Here is a 21,188-nt window from a genome sequence, read left to right as displayed (position 1 = left end):
CATGTGCTACATTTATACAGTAATGTTTGCCCTGGTCCAGCAGACCACTGAATTGCCCTGTTCCACTGACAGCTGTGCTCAGCTGATCAATAGCAGTGATCTGCTATCTGCTCTAACACCCCACGCTGATATCATGAGGAGAATATTTGTAGGAAGATAATGTTTCACAACATCCATGCAAGAATATGAATAATGTTGATGTTGTGGGCTCTGAACAATCTGTGATGCTCCAAATAATCAAAGACATTGTGGCCCATGTTTTGCTCTCTCTGACCATTAGCAACATAAGCCTCCCTGACAGATAAGAATACCAGCATGAAACGGACTCTGAATCCATGATTATAAAAATTGGGATGGTTTTTTTTTGAAGAGTATATGATACCCTTCAATCATCTTTGCAGCTGGGAAGTGTACTGTTTGTCTAACGAGGGGAGAGTAACACTGACAGCTTAATGCTCCACACAGAGTAACAGAACCTGTCAGCTACGAGCACTGGGAGCAGCAAATTTCCCTTGGAAGTGTGAGCTGGGTGCTGCAACCCCACCCTGAAACGCTGGGGTTGAAGAAAGCACAGTGTGGTTTCAAAGAAACAGTGTATCAATGTTTCTGAAACAAATATTTCAATTTATACTTTACAGAACAATAGCCCTGTTAAACAATTTTCTTTTTTCATTTCTGAATGGCAACTAAACCAAACAGCATTATTCCAGTGCCACAGGCATTGCAAACTTTGACCCGCTGTTGTCAGAAGGAAAACCCACCCTGTGCTAAGCAGATGTCATTATTTTTCAGTTCCAGCCCACCTTAACTATTTGGAGAATAACATTCAAGTGCAGAGGTCAGCAGGGAAAAAAAAAACAACCAGTGCTGCTGGCCAGCTGAGCCGATAGCAGAGACCATACATGGATTTGGAATGAAGGGCATCAGACTCACAGCCCCCCTGGTGCCAAGAAATACACAGCTAAAATCAGCAGCTCACAGATGAGTAATGCACAAACATGGTCCAGAGTGTTAGAAGTGTTCAGGCACTTCCAGAGTGTGTTGGGTAAATGAGTCTCTGTTTCCATGGCACCAAAACAGCACAGAGATCACGCCATGTCCTTCGGCACTTCTGTGATTCCATGCCCAGTGAATGAGAGCAGAGCTGACCTCCAGGAAAAAGCACAGCCTGGCTCCAGTGTGGAGGGGCACAACGAGGTCCCCTCTTCCTGCAGAAGCAATGCTGTGGGCAAGGGCTGCCCGAGGCTGCTGGCAGCCAGGTGAGTCTGGCTGGGAGCCACCCTCAGAGCCCAGCCAGCTCTGCTCGAGCCCAGCCCTTGGGCAGGAGGGTCAGGGGGCTCCAGCATCACACAGGGCACTTGTAATGCTGCTAATGGGTAGTGAGATGGGAGGGGGTTTGTGCAAGAAAACCATAAATCTGTAGAGCTTAGAAATATGCTGGATTCAGAGTGCGTTTACATGGCACTGTGAGAACACTCAAGGTGTTAGGAGACTCTGCCCTGGTCCAGCAGTCTCTTCAGAAAATATCATTTACATGGGCTGGCCCATGCACAATCAAATTGTTTAAAATGAGATACACAGCTAGGTTCTCCCATGCAGGGAGGGAGTACACGAGCAACTGTTTTACTTTGTATGCCTACTGAAACCAAAGGCAGAACAATTTATTATTCCTCTATTAAATATGCAAATTAAGTACGTTAACCCTGAAATTGTGCCAATTAGCTGTGTGTCAAATTCCCTCAGTCAGATGATTGTTTTAGAGTGGCCAAAATGATTGCCTTACCTACAGTAAGGGGATTCCATAATGTCAGTGATGTCCTGCCAAAGGAACGGGACTGGCTAGGATCAAAGGAACTTTGGCTGAGGTCTTGGAAAGCGATTTCATTGTTTGCCTAGAGTCTGTTTGGGATCAGGCAGCTGGACCTCTGGACAGCTGATGATATCAGCATTTTTTTCAGAGAGATGGGGAGTACCTTGTGTCTTGTAGTCACAGCATTCCACTGGAAAGTCCCAGTGTTGTCTTTGTTGGACTTCCAGGGGTAGCCCAGTGCCTGCTGGAGGTGGTGCTGTAGGACAGATCCTCAGACAAGGCTGCTTTGCTGTCACCATTCAGGAACAGTCTGAAAGCCTTCCCTGTGGTCAGAAGAAGAAATCCACCAGTACCAACTCCCTGAAGTTTATTCTGGGATAAATGCCCTCCTACACTAAAATTCCATCAGGTCTGTCCTTAGCACCACTTGTACCCCAGAAGAGAGTGGCTTTGGAGTGGCCAAAATGATTGCCTTGCCTACAGCCAGGTATTGTTTGCCGTGGGATTCTTTGGCACAGGAGATCCTATCAAGGGTTTATTACAAAGCCTCTGAAGACATTGCTGCAATCTGCAGTGCCCCTGGCACAGAGGTGCCTCAGCTCACCCTGTCCTCATCAGTGACCTCTGCAGTGGCAGCTGCTGGCATTTGCCCCCGGGCATCCACACCCATCCTCACTGCCCACCTTCAGATAATGCATGGCTGATGCTTTGCTGCATTATGTTTGTGGGAATGTTTTATCCTATTAAGGCACTTCCAGAAGCCAGATGTTCTCTTTTAGTAGGGGCTTCCTTTTTTTAAAACAAGCATTTGTGAGCTGATGTTATTTTTATTCAGTTCTCCCTGTGAAACTTCCAAAGACAGATTTTTGCTTGGCAATGTCACAGCAGGGTATGAGGGAGAAATTGCTGTCCATCTGCCTCTGCCTACATTTGTACATGTACCCAGGGAACCTACTTAGGGAGCACTAAGGATACTGCAAAGCTGAATATTCATCTATTAGGAAATTGATTTATTAAGTCACACTTGCAGGCCCACTCCAGCTTTGAGTTATGTAATCATACATTCTTTTTCACGAGGTCATCTGTGCTTTGGAGGCCTCTGTTGGACCTGATCAGGCATGGAGTCAGGAGTCTGTGTTGTGGAAAGCTCTAGGCTGTAGGATTCCCAGGTCCTTGGCTGCAGAAGTCAAAAGTCTTGTAAACTAAATGGGAGATGAGGAGGGTGTCCCTTCCCTGGCAGCTGGACTCCACTCCAGCCTCTGCCATGGATTTCCTTTTTGAACAGCATTAAATCACTTCCACCAATTTTTATTTTCTCACACAAACCCCTGGAGACAGACTTGCAGCCATGCTGAGCTCCTGTAGCTCCAGGGAGGGCAAACAGAAGCAAACCAGCCCCAGCCAGCCTTCCAGTTTGCTCTGAAAAACCTGACATAATGTGGTGAACACCAGTCACACAAATTGGCTGAAATGGCTCTGTCCTTTGCATTTCCATGCCTGATATGAGATAAAACCTTCCCCTGGCATCACAGGAATGGTAATGCAGTCATAAGGTGCTGAGCTGTAACAGCCTTGCATCCTTAGAGATGGGACCAGTGAGCTCCCATGCAATGAATGTTTTCACTGCTCAGCACAGACCTTGAAAAGTATACAGTTAACAAAAGCAACATCCTTTCCCCTTAGGAGCCCTCCCTCATCAACCAGCAATCTTGGTTTCTTTAATTCCTAGAATTTTTCATATTTTGTAACATTCAGAAGTCAAAAGATCAGTAAGTCTCAACATGCTCTGAACTCCCTGGCACTTAAAGCTCTAACATAGGCAAATGCTGAAATTAGAAATAAGCCACGGGACAGATTTTCCCATGCTCACTAATCAAGAGTCACTGATGTAAGGATTTCTCTCCCAGGCTAAAATCTCTCCTCTTTCTCCAGCACAAAATTTACTTATCAAATAAAAGGGGACCTGTGACCTCTGTATATGTTGACTTGGATAGTTATAATTTCTAACTCTTAGGTCTCAGCATTACAGTCACCCCAGTTCTGTGTTATACAAGACTTGGTGGCTGTGGCTGTTAAAAAAGACAGAAGTGTCTTGAGGTTAGGCTGCCTGGAGAGGGGCCTGGTAACAACCTGTTTGCTAAACTGGGAGTCATGGAAAATGAAAATAGAGAAAAATCTACCAAGGAACCTCATTCATTCCTCTAGCTGATAAAGTACAACTCCCTAAAGCATTATATGCTCTTCATATCTTGGTCTGGTCCAGTTTTAAATTGTATTTCTATACTTTTCCTTAACAAACTATTTCATGGTATGAATGTTTGGAAGTTTTCTTGAACTTCATCCTTTGGTTTTTTTCCCTCTGTTTATTCATATAATTACTTTAAGATTTGGCTGTGAAAACATAAATATGAGAGTTGACCAGTGTTTTAATGATCAGGAAGGGGAGGGAGGTGTCTGGGAGCACATGGGAGCACAGATCATGGCTTTCAGTGCTGAGCTTTCATGATTATTAGCTAGACAAAAAGAGAATTTGAAGAGTGCAATGAGCAGGTCTGCTCCCAGGGTGGCCAGGCTAACTTGAATGTCTTTTTGTCCTGCAGAAGATGAAGCCCATCGTCCAGAGAAGACGATCTACCTCATCTGCCATTACTAAAGCTCTTGGAAAATCAAAGTCCCATTCCAGGTAGAAAAAATATCTTTCTGACTCCTGTTTCCATCTTTCTGCCTGCACAGACTGAAATCAAATGGGTTTTCAAATTCATTTAAGCATGTTGAGGGCAATTTGGTCCTGTGGCAGGGGCAGGTGGGGGCAGGTGGGGGGGACAAGGCACCAGGCAGATGTGGTGGTTTGCAGGACATGGGCTGATGCAGATTTAGCACCCCTGAGGGGCATCCTGGGCTTCCACCTCAGAGTTTCCCTGCACAGCCACCCCCTGTGCAGCTCACTCACTGCCAGAGCCCTCTGCAGCCCCTGCTCCATGTGTGCACTGCCAGTGGGAGGGACAGTCCTGACAATTGCTTCTGCCTCAGCTGCAGGTACACCTGGGCAGGTGAGGGGGCTGGAGCTGCTTCTGGAGATGGAGGCAGTGGTGGGAGGCATGCCCAGGCCCTGAGAGCCCTGTGCAGGATGGCATCAGCTCAGGACACTTGTTGGAAGAGCTGCCAGACCCACACATGCTCCAGCCAGCCTGTCCCTGTCAGGGGGCAGCAGCTTTCTCTTCCTGCCAGCTTGGGTAGTGGAGAGCTGCCCCCATGCCTGTGCCTCCACTGATGCTCCTGCAGTGAGGAGTGCCAGCAGAGTCAGGGAGCCACATGCCAGCCGGTCATGCACATTTTCTGCTGAAACACTGAGTGTTCTTACTCAGCCCTGAGCTGAGCACCTCAGCCCAGTGGGAGCTGAGTCCTCCTTGACCTCCTCCCCTCCTGCAGCACTGTGTCACTGCCAGAGACAGATAAGGGGATACCATGGTCCTTTCTGCCTTGCTCTGATAGCAGTCTTGTAAATAACATTTCCTGAGGGATTTGTTTAGTTTGATTTTTTTCTCTCTTTGTAAGAAGGAGAAGATAAAGCTGAACTGATTGATCTGGACCAGCCCTCTGGAGAATATCCCTTTTGTATCCCACCATTGGTGATGGATGCACAGTGCAGCCTGCTTCTCTGGAATGAGGGGGAGTGTCAGTCTCACAGGACATTTAATATGAAGGGCAGGACTGATTTTCATTTGGTTGTCATTTGAAAAAGTTATGTGACTTCTTTTTCTTTCCTCCCACCCCCTGTAAATTGCAGTAAGGAAAAAAAAAAGTGAGGAAGAGAAACAAATTCTTGACTTTATTTGGCTGGAGAACATCCTTATGAGGGAGGGAAGCTTTAAGTGTTTATTGTGATGAATTGCTGTGGAGGGAGCTGGTCCAATGCCATCTTTGCTCAGGCCATGAAAGCATCAGTGAGATTTTTTTGCTATCCTGCCATTGTGTTTATAAAGCTGGGTAATCCTCCAGCTTTAGGAAATCCACTGCTTGGGACTGTGAGATGCTGTGGCTCCCACTGCTCAGCTGATGGACATGGAGAGTTTTAATATCATATCTGAAGGTGATGAAACTTCTCACTTTCAGCCCCACAGCTGCATAAGTCAAGATTCACTTGGTGGTGGCTGTGGAGGAGGGAAGAGGGAATTTCTGTTTGCCAGAGTGCAGGTGTTCCTGTGAATGGGGGAGGATTTTAGTAAAGCAGCTACTGGCTGGTTTTAACCTCATTCCTGTGAAATCAAGTGAGTTCAGTTATGAGGCCAGTGGAAACTGAGTCAAGACCAACGTCAAAAATACTGCAATTACAGCTTGTGTGGGTTTTTATTTGTTTGTGTAGAGTGTCCTCAGACTAGAGGGTAGAGCAGTAGAGCAGCAGAGGGAGAGCAGAATTGCTGAGGGGTGAAGGGAAGTATCCTTGCCTGCAAGCAAGAGACACATTTTTCTCTATGTGTAGAGACAGGAGGATCTCTGTGAGGTTTTTCCTGTGTCAGCCTAAGGCCATGTCTCAGAGTTTTACTAATTAAGTCAGGCTCAGGCACACAAACACACGAGCAGGAACTCTTGCATGTTCATGCAGCACAGAAATGGCTGTGGGAGCTGCTGTGCCAGCTGCCCTGAGCCCAGAGCAGTGCTGAGGAGGTGCTCTGTGGGGTGCTGAGCTGCAAGCAAGGACACTGCACTTGGCAGAGCTCTTCCAGCTGGGGACAGCACAGGGAGAGGGTCTGGTTCAATCTCCATGCTGCCTTGTTGGCTGAAGTCAACAGCAGAACCCCTCAGGGATTTTTGGAAATGGTGAGCACCTCTATGAATCTCAGTGGAAACAGCAAGCTGGATGGCTGCCAGGCAAGCCAGAATCAGATGTCTGGAATTAGATGAGTACATGCAGTTCATTTTCTTTTTGCTGCAACTCTTGTGCTGACAAATTGTTCAGGCTGGATGGAAAACATGCACAGAAAGGGCAGTGCCCCCACGCCCAGCTGAGCCACGCCATGAGCCACAGGCTTTCCATGGTCAAGTCATAGCTCACACACATGTGCAGGTAGTAAGTATTTTACCTGAGTTGGAAATTACTCAAAAACTACTATTTCAGCAACTTAATCTCACAAGATTTGGTGTGGTCTTTTTAGGCAGTTTTCTGTCTGAGGCTGGTAAAGTTAATTGTGCAGGGGCAGGGGAATGTGGGTCATAATAGAGGGCAATAGAGGCTGGGAGAAGCACAGAGCTCTCAGTCTTCTCCAAAACAGAAAAGGAAAGCTTCTGACAAAGTCTTGTGATTTTTCTTACTCCTCCAGGGAAACTACTCTTTCCTCTTCCCATTCAGACAATGGGCTGCCAAGTGGGGTGTTCAGCAGCCCAGGCTCCACCTTCATCCTGGATGAGCGAGTGCAGCTAACCGTGGGCCTGCAGACCCAGGAAAGACACCTGATTTTGTTGAGTGATGTGCTGGTCATTGCCAAGTCCAAGTAAGAGGAATTTCCTTTTCCCCAGTAGGTGCTGTTGAAGCTAGGCTCAGCATGTGGTGGGGTTTTTTTGGCCTGTCCTGTGCAGAGCCAGGTGTTGGACTCAATGACCATGTGGGTACCTTCCAACTCACAAGATTTTATGACTCTCTGATCTACTTGTGGAGCACTTAGCAGCCTCCAAAACAATGCTTCTTTGGAAATGTGGATCTAAAACGTGGCATTTCCCCCTTCCTTCACAAATTCTTCTTGGTATTAATGTTTCACTCCATTTGTCTGAAGAAAAAGGTTGTCTAATCAGTTCTGCCCATTTCCTTATGAGGCTGCTTGAAGATCACCATGAGGGCAAGAGGCAGAAGGACAAAACTGACTTTCAGTCTGACTCCTTCTGTCACATATAAATTAAGAGCTCTAACTGCATCTGCATGACTTGAAAGGAGCATGATCAGACTCTGGAGGACTAAATGTTATTCTCTGGCCTAAGGAATTAATAATTTCCATTGCAGATCCTCCTCCAGCCTGAAGCTGAAAAAGCAAGTGCATCTGAGTGAAGTGTGGACTGGCACCTGTCTCAGTGAAGTGGCAGAGAAAAAGATGAGTCCTGAGAATTCATTTGTCATTGGCTGGCCCATCACCAACTATGTTGTCACCTTCAGGTACCTTATCAGACATCAGAGCTCCCTCTGCATCCCAGTAGCTACTCAAGTCTCCCTGTGTCAAGTGAACAATGACTGAGGCTAAAGGGCCCATTTCCTTTTCCATTTCCTTACCCTGAAACCCAGGTAACCTGTGCTGGCAGCAATAATTATAGGAACAGCAGACTTTGGGAAGGAAATACTAGGAGAAAGAAAATAGCAATTAAAGGTCACTGCAAAAATAATGAGGGCCCACCAGATGAGTTAACTCCAACTTCACAGAAAGGGATTTTCCCTTATCTGAACACTCACCAGTCTGACAGGAAACCTGGTCCAGTTTGTTGCTGGATTTTTTTGTTATTATTATTTTTGGTATTTGTTAAAATAGATCAGAAGAAGGAAAGGACTGTGCTTTTGTTCCAGGGCTTTGCAGGAAGCAGCTTTGACTTACAGCCATATATAAATGAAATTGGGTAGAGTTTCCAAAGGCTGTTACCCATTCAGCACTTGTTTGATGATCTGCCTCCCTTTTTGTCTTCAGCTCAGCTGATGTGAAGGAACGATGGCTGTCAGAGTTGCTGGGGTAAGTGACCCTCCTTTCATCCTCCTTCCAGGTGGTTCCTCTACAGGCCTTAGAGAAATCTGCCCTTCAAATCATGCTCTGATTTTCAGCATGTCAAGTGTCTAAGTGCTGAATATTGATGCCCCTAGGAGAGTGCAAAATTGGTGCTAACAGCTGGGAAAAAAGGGGGTCCAACAGAAGATGATATTGATGGAGCATCCTTTTTCCTTTGGAGCTGGAGGTCGACTTTACTAATCACTGTGGAGCTGTCACAAATGTTACTGATTCTTCAGATGTTTTTTGATTTCAACTAAAATTTTTATTATGTTGCATCTAGAGGCTACAGTTTTTTCTTTTATGTTTTATATGCGGTTTCCACTAACACTCAGACAAAAGTGTTTATATAGAGACAAAGAGGGAAAAAAAATCTTCTAATTTGTGGAGAACAGTAGTGATCCTGAGGGAACACTGGAAGGTATTATACAGACACATCTACCTGCACTGAAGTACTGCATGTGGGGGATTGTTAGTCTTTGTGCTCCAGGTAGATAAAGAAGTCAGTAAGAGCATGGGGCCTCACTATGAACATTACATTCATGTATGTCATAATTAATCTGTATTTATTACAGTGCCAAGGAGGATGTCCCATCCAAATTTTAGGGCCCTTCTCAAATTTGGTTGGGAAATTACATCCCTTCCCCTTTTCTTTGACTTTCAGGCATATCAATGAGGTAAAACAAAATGAGTATCTGAAGAATCTGACCCTTCAGATCGTTGTGCTGGATGATGACAACGGTTCTTCTGTAAGTAAAGCTAAGGACCTGCTTGTCAGATCAAGACTACACAGGGGTCTGTGGAGTAGGGGAGAGAATGCAGGGCTGTGCTGATATTCCAGCATCTGAGTATCTGCATCCTTCCCACTTGGAAGCCCACTTGGAGAGTTTTGGCTTGAGAAAGGAGTAGATAGCCAGGCCCTTATCAAACAGCACTTAAGATTATTCTTCACCTCTGACTTCTTTTCTCTTTTCCTTTTGCTTCACTTCAAAATTCATGCCAGTTTGTGGCTGAGTGCCACAGTCAATTCCTATTTCCAGTGCTATGAATTGAGGGTATTGATCACAGAGTCACTGGTGTGTTGTCCTGAATTAATTTACTGGAATGTGTCCCAGTCTAGCATACATTTCTTGGCTTCGTGCCGAGCTTGGTGGGTCACATTTGCCTCCTGGGTATTCTTCCTTCAAAGAGTGACCCCTGACACTGGTTGATGAGCATTGCTGTGTTCCATGTTCACCCTTTTGAGTGACAGTGACATTATAATCAGACAAACATTGATGGGATCAAACACAGCATCTAAGCACCACCCACCTCCTGTGATTTCTGCTGTTTGAAATCTTTGGATGGTATTATAGACCCATGACAGAAGAAGGAGTGGAGAATAGCTTTCATTTTGTATACCCATCATCCTTTCTGGTGTAGTTCAAATTTGTACAGCTCATCCAACCATGAACATTTAGTAAAGACAGTCCTTAGACACAGATGTGACATTTTCCCCAGATTTTGAAGCTACAAGAAAATGCAACCAGACTTCTCACCTTTGTCTTAGCTTCCTGTATTTTCTCTGTTTGCCTTTCTAGACTACTGAGGTCAAGGTGTCCAATGTGGAAACTGCAGAGAGTGTGATGAAGAAGACCCTTCTACAGCTTGGGCTCCCTGTAAGTGGCAGGTGACAGATCTTAGCTAAGGATTCTGGCAGCATCTGCTTCACAGGACAGAGTGGGTGTGGATAAGTGTAGATTTGCTGTCTGTTGCTTTCTGGGCCCTCACTCTGGCCCCTCTCAGCTAACATTTTTCCCTTCTCTCTTCCTCACCCAACAGGGCAGGACCAGTGAACACCACCTCTGGGTGGTCTCAGGAAAAGATGAGCCTGCTTATCCTCTCATTGGTAAGAGCCTTCCCATATTGAGCATGATTTTGTTGCTTAATTCTGGCACCAGAGGAAACAGTAATAGATTGTATTAGTGTATGTGGCAGAGAAACATCAGAAACATTGCATTCTTCACTTAAAAAGCAATAGCAGGGACACTGTTCTTGATATAACATGTGACATAAAGTTGCTGTGAGATGTCACTTGGCTTTTATCATCTCAGCATCCACATTTAATCAAAGCATGGTGATATCTTTGAAAAACTTCACACTTACCTCCCTTTTCCAAGCAAATCTGTGCATTTTGCGGTGGGAGCCCATCACACTTTTCAGCAGATGCTCCAAATAAATGGGAGATCTTCAGGTGGCCCAAGAAGTACCTTATTTGCAGCAGATGTGGTGCAGGGGTAGGACATGCCTCAAAGCCTAATTCAATCTGGCTGCTGGTATGAGCTTGCAGGGCTCCAGGTGTGGAGGCTGGTCCTACTCTCCTGCTCAGCTATGCAGGCATCTCCTCACAGGCAGAGCAGGAGGTCAGGGGCAGCCTCTGCCCACCTTCACTGTCTGTGACAGAGGTGTCCACTGACCTCTGTCAGACAGAGCATCTCCTGACACTTCCCAGGCCCTTTGCCTTTGGGCTCTGTCAGAACCAAACCAATTGCTACAGTCAGGTGGGTATTCAGCAAGAGTGTTTTAGATCTAGAGGAAAGCACTTTGGCAACTGAAAGAAGCAGAATTTTTCCATGGCATATTGGTGGCTTACAAGCTTCTAGTTAGGAAGCTAACATGTTTATCCTTCTCTTTTGGTACTTACTTAGTTTTCATTGCAATTCAGTTCTCAAATAATGAAACTGCTTTCCACACAAAACATTGCATCACATTGAAAACCCAGTTTGTTGCATATTGGTTGTTATCTTCTGAACTGCAGCCTTAATCCAGTACTAAACTGACATCACAGGCACATGTAGGCCACTTGCATCAATGCCTTCACAGGCTGTTTATTTGAAAGCTTTCCTTTCTAACAATTTGTGTTTAGGTTTTAGAAACTCCTCAGGCTTGACGGAGGGTAGGTGTGTATATGGGGGCCTTGAGGACAATCACAATGGTGCTTGAGTGCTATAGATCTGTAGGGGATGATCTGAGAAATAGAGGAAACATTTTAAAACCATTTAAAAACATTTAAACCACTGAATTTTGTCTGTTAAGTTCTAACCATTCACCATGGAGATCACCAAAGCTGGAATTTTCCAGTAACAGTAAGAGTTTTTACCACAGCTCTGCATTTTTGCTTGCTCTTTACACAACTCTGCTCAACAGGGCACGAGTATCCCTTCAGCATTGCCTTGAGCTGTCTCCGGGACTCTGCTGACCAGCAACAAAGAACCAACAACAACACTCTCCTGGCTGATGGGACAGAGGCTTCCTTCCTTGCTCAGCTCCCAAAGGAAAAACAGTGTCAGTTTGTCCTGAAACCCAGACTCCAGGCTCCAATGCAGCTGAGGAGAGGTAGGGGCTGCAGGAGTGTGGTACAGCCAGATAGAGACTCTCCACTGACCAGTGCAGTGCTGAGCTCTTCTGGCATCGTACATGTACCCAGAGTTGCTCTCATACCTGAATGGAATGTAAAGAGGAAGAGACTGCAGAGAGGTGAAATTTCTCTGTGCAAATGTCTCGACTTAGCTTTCAGTCCTTTGTTAGTCTGCAACTGCAAGTCATTGTAATAGAATCATAGAAAATGCTGAGTTGGAAGAGAACCATCAGTATCATTGAGTCCTGGCCCTGTACCCAATAACCCCACCATCCACCTGAGAGCATTGTCCATAGGCTCCTTGAACTCAGACAGCCTTGATGCTGTGACTACTGCCCTGGAGAGACTGTTCCAGTGCTGAGCCACCCTCTGGGTGAAAAACGTTTTCCTGAGATCTCACCTAAACCTCCCTTGACTGATTCATGCCATTTTCTCAAGGCCAACACTGGTCACAAGGGTGAAGTGATTCTTGCACTGCAGAGACAGCAAGAGAAGAATGATGATTGAGAATTTTGCTGATGGTTGAGAGATGAATAAGTGGTTTCATATATATACTGCTGTATATTGTCTAACCATCCCCATTAAGAGTGCAGCTAATAAACAGGTGAGGGTAGAAAGTGTTTGTTTTGCTGGGAACTCTGCCTCCACTGTACATCGCTCACTGTCCAGCAGGAGGACAGACAGGTGTGTAATGAAGGTGTGTGTTTGCTTTCAGAGTCACTGCAGAAGCACACCAAGAGGAAGAAGTCCTTGATTGACTGGGCCCTGCGCCGCAGCACCAGCACCCCCACGGGCAGCCCTCCCTCACAGTCTCCTACCACGCCCCGCAAGCTCTTCGGCCTGTCCCTGTCCTCTGTCTGTCCTGATGGAATCCTTCCCAAGCCAATCATGGTAAGCAGCAGCCTGGACTGCTTGTCTTGATGTAAATTTGATGTCTTTAGCCCAAAATTTAAAGCCACTTGCAGCACTGATGAGGATTGCATGGGGAAGAGGATCATGGTTTACTTGTGATCCAGACTCAGCTCAGTAACAAGGGTGGGAACGACCCTCTCCTGGGTAGTCCCCATCTCTTCATTCACAGGCATCTGTCCTTTTCAGTGAGTGTCTCAAGGTCATCACCAGCTGACAAGGGGCAATGTCAGTGGATCCTGCCATGCTATGTAACCTAGAACTCATTCACTACAAGAGTCCCCTAGGCTCACACATGTCACAGGATAAGCGTGCCCACATGAACTGTATCTGCAGCTTGCCTGTCAGGTTTTCATCCCTGGTTAGATCAGGATAAATCTCCTGTGTTGTTTTCTTTCCATTACTGACTTGGTCATCTGCTAATTACATTGCAACACATGATGAATAATATACACAAACAAGAGGGTAAAGTGTTAGGCTCTAAAGTACAACTGGCTTTTCTCTTAGGATATGCTGCTCCTCTTGTACCATGAAGGTCCCTCTACTAGGGGCATTTTCAGACGTTCTGCCAATGCCAAGACTTGCAAGGAACTGAAAGAGAAGCTGAACTCTGGAGATGATGTTCAGGTGGATGGAGAGTCAGTCTTTGTGGCTGCAGCTGTCATCACGGTATGTGTGGCCGAGTAACTCAGCTGTCTGGGCCAATGGCACCTTCCTTCTTTAAGGAAGCAGTGAGTCTTTATGGGTAGGGAGGATTTCAGGGGAATGGAAAGCATTTTCCAGCAAGGAAAATTTTCACCTGTTTGTGTGCACAGAGGTGATACAGTGGCCTGGTTTTCACAGGCATACATGTGCAGCCTTTCAGGATGGGGCTCCCTTTGGCACCTGCCCATACCAAACCACCCCCAGAAGGAAATACAGTGATGTCCACCTGCAAGGCAGCTGTGATGTCTGTACATTGCCAAATAACATGGCAGATGCTGCACTGACATATGCATAAAACCCTTTGCTGACAGCAGTATGGATGTTCTTTGTCATTTCTGAATACAAGGAAGAGGCTGCAGAAGGTTTGGGACGACTTGTGCCACTTGAGGGCAGCTGCTCTTCAACCCCCAAAACAGGAGCTCACCAGTGCTCTCTGGACCCCCAGCTTTCGCCCTCTGATCAGCCAGAAAGCACAAGGGAAAGCAGCTGCTAAATCCAAGCAGAGGGGTTGTGGTGGGTGGGGGATGAAGCCTGTGATAAGACCCATGGTTCAGTAAGGAAAAGCTTGTATTTCATACCGGCAATTAAATCTGGTCAGAGTAATTTAGGCACCAAAGTATAAAAAAAAAAATCCTTTTTTTCTTGTTGGCCTGATATCCAGGCATTTCCCAAGACAAGACATACATTGAGTTTTTGAATAGTCCCCTGAGAAAAACCAGCAGTCCTCCTAGCTGAGAAATGTATCAGAGAGATCTGTGCAGAGCCCCAGGGCTGAGTCCTCTGCTGGACTGCAAAAGGGACAGTCCTGCTCTGGAGAAGGGGCAAAACAGATGGGCTGCCTGTTCATCCTGCAGTGCTGCCACAAAAGAACCTGAGGAAGACAGCTTGGTGGGCATGGGAGGGGAGAATAAACATGTTTGTGTAGTGTCTTGCTTTATCTTGTGCTTAATATGAATAAACAGTGACTATATGCATTGTGAAACTGAAACCAGGAATTCAAAACTGACCAGACTGCTCTGCATATATATATTTAATTCAGGATTTTCTCCGAAATATACCTGACAGTGTTCTATCCTCAGACATGCACGGACTGTGGATGGAAGCTGTGGACACAGAAAATCGGGCACATAAGATTGAAGCTATCAAAAGGTTTGTAAAAGCCTTTGTAAAAGTTTCTTTTGGTGGGAAAAGGGGGAATCATATGGGCCTAAGAATTGCCTTCATTTTCTGGGAGATTACTGGCAATGCTCCAGGCCACAGGGGAGGAGCTATTGCTGATTGCCAGTGTCATGGATCAGAAAATTTTATTTTCAATGGTCTTTTTTGAACATCCTCAACATTTCTGATCCCAAAAAAGTAATTTAAAAATTCTCTTCTGATGATTAGTTCAAATTACCAGAACAAGTAAACTGAAAAAGCATAACAATTCAGCCACCAGGAGTGCATCTATGGTAGCAGAATTAAATCTTTAATGACAGTAACTTTATTCTTATGTCCATGAAATGAGGCTGATCATCATATTGGTAGTTAGAAGAAACAGCCCTGTCAAGGCAGAGATGTGGACCTTGAAAATGGCTTTACTGCCTTGAAACTGCTGCCCTGAGCATGAGCAGTTTATCAGCCTCCTGTTGGATATTTATTTATCCCATTTATTCAACCATGGCTCAGCTCAATTTTTGAACCTTACCATTTATCCTGGGCCTTCTTTATCCGTGTTCCCCACAGCACATGACACAGCAGTGGTGTGGTCTGGAGTGCTGCTGGCCTGGAGCTGTCTCTTGTCTCCTCTGGGCATTCCCTGTTTAGTTAAGGCATTGTGGGTTTCCCCCCACATGCTCTGAACCCAAGTCCCTTTGTCCCTCCAGCTCTGAGACCAGAGCAGGTGGGAAATTTGGATGCAGAGTTGTGGCTCTCACATGAGCTGGTGGAGGGGAGTGACACAGATTCACCTTATTATCAAATGTGGATGTCTCAGGCTGGGTACAAAGGGGCAGAAGGGGGAAAAAGCTTTGGGATGCAACTTCTGGAATCCAAAGAGCAGATGTTTGTGAACAGCACTGTTTTCCTTTTTTCCTACTCTCTGAATAGTCTCGTCAACCAGCTTCCAGAGGCCAACCTCATCTTACTCAGACACCTCTTTGGAGTCCTGCATCATATTGAGCAGAATTCTGGAGTGAATCAGATGAATGCCTTTAACCTGGCTCTTTGCATAGCACCCAATATGCTGTGGCTACCGAGTCCCACTGGGCCTGAAGAGGAGAGCCGGTCTACAAAGAAGGTAATCTTCCATGGGTTTGGGAAAACCTCTGGTTTCCCCTTTCACTGCTTTTTATGGCACTGCCTTTTGTAGTCTAAAGGAAGGCACAGGGCCAGTGACAGTGCTGGCTGAGTGGCACCCAGGCCCCATCCTTTCCTCTGTGCAGCTGTGCCCATGCTGGGAGGGGTTTAGCCCCTCAGGCTGTCCAGGGTGAAAAGGGAAGCAGTGATTGCTTCACCAGATGAGCTTCCTATATGGCCAAGCAAGCACAGGAAAACTGGAGCAGCTGAAGTTGGACACTGCCACCTCAGCTGGAACAAAATAAGCAATGAGCACAACAATGCAACAGAAAGGAGGAATGCTGGCTTGGAGCTTATGAGGTGTAAGCAATAGTGAGGAAAACTGTAGAATGTGCTATACCTGGCTCACAGCACCAGTTCACATAGTTCATATTCTTGCCTCAGGTGTTCATACAGATGCATTGCCACATTATTAACAGCTTCTTAAGGAAATTACATCTGTAAAAAAAAATGAGATGATCTGGGTATGGTTTTACTTGCTCTGTTTTCATGAAACTGAATCTGTGAATTCCTGTCTTTGCCAGGTGGCCTTGTTAGTGCAGTTTCTGATTGAAAACTCAGGAGAGATTTTTGGGGGTGATATTGCTTCCTTGTTCCAAAGAGCTGACATAAAGAAGTCCAAAAACTCAGCAGAATCTCTCGGTAAGTTGGTGGTAGTAAATCTTCCAGAAATATTTAAAATATTTTAATAGGTAAACTCCTCAGACAAAAGAGTTTGCTTTACCTCCATGTTTCTTCTAAGGAATAGCATTGAAAACCAGCTGGGTTTGGTTTTCCCTTCGCCTGTCAAGCATAGGCAGGAAGAGATAACAAAGCAGAGGGCTGAGGTGCAGAAATTCCAATGTGACCCCAGGGGTAGTTGTCTTTCTCTGTGGCTGCTGTTAAACCTACTTTAGCCATCGCAAGAATTTAGTGTAGCCTTAGCACTGCCATGTCCCACATGGTTTGTATGGAAAGAGATAGAGTTGTCTCTGTTAGCTGTCCTATACAGGCCAGTCGTGAAAACTGGTCATCAAACCAGAATTTTTTTATTATTTCCTGTGAGAATAATGGATTATCTTTATTTTTCCATGGGCTTCATATAATTTCCCTAGTTTGGTTGTTAGGTACTATATATATGGCAACAAATTAATTTGTGTCCTCTGCCCCAGACATAGGCTTGGCTCAGCATGATGATTCCTCTGATGAGCTGGAGTATTCCACTTGTGATCCAGAAGGGCCAAAGCACCACCTGGAATCTGATGATGCCATTTTTGAGATACCCAACAGCTTGTTACTCGACGAGGATCAGGAAGACTGGGACTTGTTCAGTGAGATCACAGCCTGCTACCAAAGCAAAGCGCAGACCAACGCCAGCGCAGACAGCTACGAGCTCCTGGAGGAGGACGGCTCCTTCTGCTCCATCGGCTCCATCCGCTCGCTCAGCCCGGCCCGGGACCGCTGCTCCTCCGAGCCCAGCGTCTGCCTCAGCTCCCAGCTGCCCCCACAGAGCCACGAGCCCGTGGCCCGCCAGTCCAGCTGCGATGCCACCATCATGGGCAGCCACACTGACTACGTCCACAGGCTCAGGCAGCTGCAGATGGAGAGCCAGAAGCTCATTGATGAAGGCCTAAGCCCTGGGGTTAATAAGGCCCGGCAGAGCTTGTGGCAACCACCTCAGACCACCTCCAGGGTGAAGCAGCTCAGCCTTCAGAAATCCAGCCTGTCCAACAGGTCCAGCTTCTCCAGCCTGTCCTCTACCACCACCTCCCCATCTGCCTCCTCACTTAGCTCCTTAGACAGTGCTTTCTCCTACTGTTCAGAGTCATCAGCCATCAGTCCCACAGATGTCTCATCCCTGCCATTCATGTTTGGCACTTCTGCCAGGCTTCATGCTGTGTCTCCAACGGCTGCCAAGAGGTCCCAAAAAGAGTGGCACAAATCCTTCACATCTCCTTTACATCTGTGCAATCTGGACAGTTTTCACGAGGGTGAACCCAAGGCTGGAGAGACCAGTCATTGCTTTGGAGAGCAGAAAAGTTTTCCATGTGTCAGCAGAGCTGCCATGGGAAGCCCATTCACTGACATTGACTGGGAAGAGGAGGAGAGACAGCTGAGTTGTTCAGGGTGCCCTGGCCCAGCGCTCAGGAGCCAGGATTATACCAAAGAGTTTGAAGAAAGCCCTGAGCACCCAGCTGCCAGCCCATGCAGTGAGACATCCCCACAGGCCAGCCACCCGCAGCACAGGGAGAAGACAGTGAAGAACATAGAAATCAAAGGCATTGATGACTGCCCTCTGAGCCAGGAAAGCCTGAAGCGCACCAAGATAACTTTTTATGTGGCCCCAAATAAAGAAAGCTCTCAGGGGTCTCAAGTGGGAGAAGAGGAGAGATCTGTGACAAACACCAGCAGCAGAGACTCACCCAGCAGCATCAGTGAGCAGAGCCCATCCAAGAGCTTGCAGACCGTGAGAGTCCACATCCCCCAGACATTGTTCTATGGGCAGAACACCCCCCTTGTCCTGCAGTCCTTCTCCAGGCGCTACCCCCACCAACCAACGGTTCCATCCCTGCAGGCCAAGCACAGAGAGAGCCCCCAAAGTGCCTCTGCTCCCGAGGAGCTGGAGAGACAACCAGGGGAAACGGCGCAGGCGCCAACCCAGAGCAAGGGCTCGGACACATTCAGCCACACCATCCGCATCATCCTCCCCGACTCCATCCGGAACACCATCAGGGACTATTTCAAGCAGGATGAAACCGAGCCCTGTCCCATGGCAGAGGTGGAAGCAGTGGAGAAGGAACTGCTCCGGAGCAGGGTGGAGTGGCTCAGGAGCCAGCCTCTGGCAGAGGTGGCCGCAGAGGAGCGTGACACAGCAGTGTTTGCAGAAGAAACTTTTGTCTGAGGCGATGGTTGTGGAGGAACTAAATATTTTTTTGTGTATGTGCAACAGAAAATGTTCTGTAATATATGACCAGGGTGTGAAGAATTTAGCAGGCTGCCTGGGGCAACAAGTGTAAAGTGACACTAATGTGTATGTAATACTCATTTTGGTGGGAGGTGGGGGGGGGCTGCTCTTGTGTTTTATGCCCTTTTCTGATGAAAGAGACTTCACTGGCTGGGTGTGGAATGGAGTGAATACCACCAGACTCTCCCTGTCCTTGAATTAGCTGACCTGTACAGGGCCTGACTGCATTTTTTTTAATAGCAGGAAAAGAGAAACATTGCTTTATTTTCTCCAGTCAGCTGCTGATGTCGGTGGATGACTGGACAATAGGGACAGCTAATGCTTTTAATAATTAGTTAAAAATCTTTACACTTGCACAAAACCCACCGTTATTCACAGTTCATCACAACCAGTCATCCAAAGGAAAATTCTTCACCTTCATTCCAGAAATCACTGCTGCTTCACTCTGCTCATCTGTTGTCTGCTCTGGTCTAGCTCACAGCCCTCAACCATTATTGGTTGAGGCTGGGTTCCAAAATCAGCAGCTGAAGCCCAGAGTCCAAAGTCCAGCATTCAATGACAGACAGCATGTGTAACATTTTAAGCCCAAGATTGCTTTTTTCTGGAATTAATTACACAGTGATTCTTTCTTCTCATACCTTCCCCAAAGTTAGCATTTGACAGAGACACAGTTGCCATAAAGGATTTTAGCACTGTCACTTTGACAGGGCTGTGAATGTTCTTCTGTGTCCTCTGGGAGTAGCTCAGTAGCTAGGAGTTTCAGTCCTAGTGAAAGTTGACAATCTTCTGTCAATGCTGATGCCCCTTTCTAGAAGCAGTGTGGATGAGGCAAGTGACTAAATTCCTAGTCATGCTGAGAGGGACTTGAGCAGGGCTTGGTTTTAGCACGAGGTCAAGGAATTGTGGAAGTTGTCAGGAATGTTGTTGAGTAGATGCTGAAGCAAAGTCACATCTTGCCAGAAAGTTGTCAGTCCATGCACTGAAACTGTCCAGGCTTCATCACCGATGCTGGCTCAAAGAAACACTGAGTTCCCCCTCAGCAGAGAATGTGCCCTGTGCACTCCAGCAGAATTAAGTCTGGGGAATTCCAGGCAGGGATGTGCTAAGCTGGCTGCTGGTAAAGACCACCAAAGAGATGCAGCCAGTGGAGTCCTGAAGCATCCCTCAAAGCCATGCTCAGAAGTGCCACAGACTTAATGGGACTTGTTAGAGGGTTGTGACACTGCCAGCTGAACTCTAAACAGATGCTGAGAGCACCACATTAGTTTGACAGGTTGTTTTAAGGAAACAATGGAAAAGGTCTCAAAGGTTGAAAGGTTTGGGATGGTTCATTTGAAAGTTACATGAGAGTTTTCTATGGTGGTATCTGTCAGAGAGACAATTCTTTTACTCAGTGAACAGTGAATGGGTGAAGGAAAAAAGAAATACATGAATCCTAATGACTGAAAAGTCGTGCTTGTGGAATAAGTATCCCTGCAAGCTGCTGAGTGTCTGCAAATAGCCAGAGCTGGAGCTGCATGACAGCTGCCATGGTTCAGTCCTTGCATAGAGGGGAAAGCCATCTCTGTAAAATTATCTGGTGTCAGATCCCTCCACTCATCTGCCAGGTGCCTGTGAGGGTCAGTGACAGGAACCTGGCCCAGCACTCCAAATTCACACCATCAAATACTAGGGCAAGGGAACCAGGGGGAAGCCCAGAGCCCACTTTCCAAGGTGTATACAGTCTGTTTTGTTAGATGAAGGGTGTTTACCTCTCAAATGTGGCACTCTGTCCCAGATCACCTTTGTGGCCCTTGTATAATGAAAGGTGTATATAGTCATAACACAACTCCACCACCAACATAATTTTCCTCACACGTGAACAGCAATAAAGCATCCACAGTCTTTTTTTCCAGAGCTAAAGTTGTAACTGTTTTAATAAAAGATACATAAGTTGTCACTGTGGTGTTGTCAGCTTTGTTCCCTTGCTCTTACTCCCCTCTCCCCTGTGTCAGGGTGGTGGCATTTGCACTGAACTGCTGTGAAACACACTCACCTCCCAGCCCGGCTCTGCCAGGCTGGCCACGCTGGCAAGAAATCTTCTGCCAGCACAGCAGTCTAGGCATTCCTCCTGTCTTTTCAAGAAGGTGAAAGAGCAGTAAATATTATAAGAAAAGTCTGCCTATTCTTGGAAGAGAGATGATTCTGTATTCTATAAAAAGATCACAGGAAACTTAGGAAGAGATTAGTTTAGAGAAACACTGGGTTAAACAGGGAAAAACACACAATTTTCCTTGCCTCATCTTAGGCTCCCTAATGTGGGCGCAGTTCTCTGGGTAGCTGCTCTAACCTAGCTCTGTATTATAACAT

The 21,188-nt window shown here is 46.4% G+C and overlaps 1 protein-coding gene across 1 annotated transcript; it reads left to right on the top strand.

Moving 5' to 3' along the window:
• The first annotated feature begins 1,095 nt into the window (after positions 1–1,095).
• On the top strand, positions 1,096–20,778 carry LOC136562795 (rho GTPase-activating protein 20-like). Its single transcript, XM_066559801.1, has 14 exons — positions 1,096–1,259; positions 7,129–7,299; positions 7,803–7,952; positions 8,473–8,514; positions 9,212–9,296; positions 10,128–10,205; positions 10,369–10,435; positions 11,734–11,922; positions 12,660–12,835; positions 13,361–13,522; positions 14,598–14,707; positions 15,647–15,836; positions 16,420–16,537; positions 17,047–20,778. Exons 1-14 carry the CDS (start codon positions 1,096–1,098, stop codon positions 18,774–18,776), a joined length of 3,432 nt encoding a protein of 1,143 aa, XP_066415898.1. The 3' UTR covers positions 18,777–20,778.
• The last annotated feature ends 410 nt before the right edge of the window (positions 20,779–21,188 follow it).

The sequence above is a fragment of the Molothrus aeneus genome, chromosome 14, assembly GCF_037042795.1.
Source record: "Molothrus aeneus isolate 106 chromosome 14, BPBGC_Maene_1.0, whole genome shotgun sequence".
Classification (NCBI taxonomy): Eukaryota; Metazoa; Chordata; class Aves; order Passeriformes; family Icteridae; genus Molothrus; species Molothrus aeneus.
The sequence above is the reverse complement of the archived record's forward strand: the minus strand, read 5'-3'. Positions and strand labels throughout refer to the sequence as shown.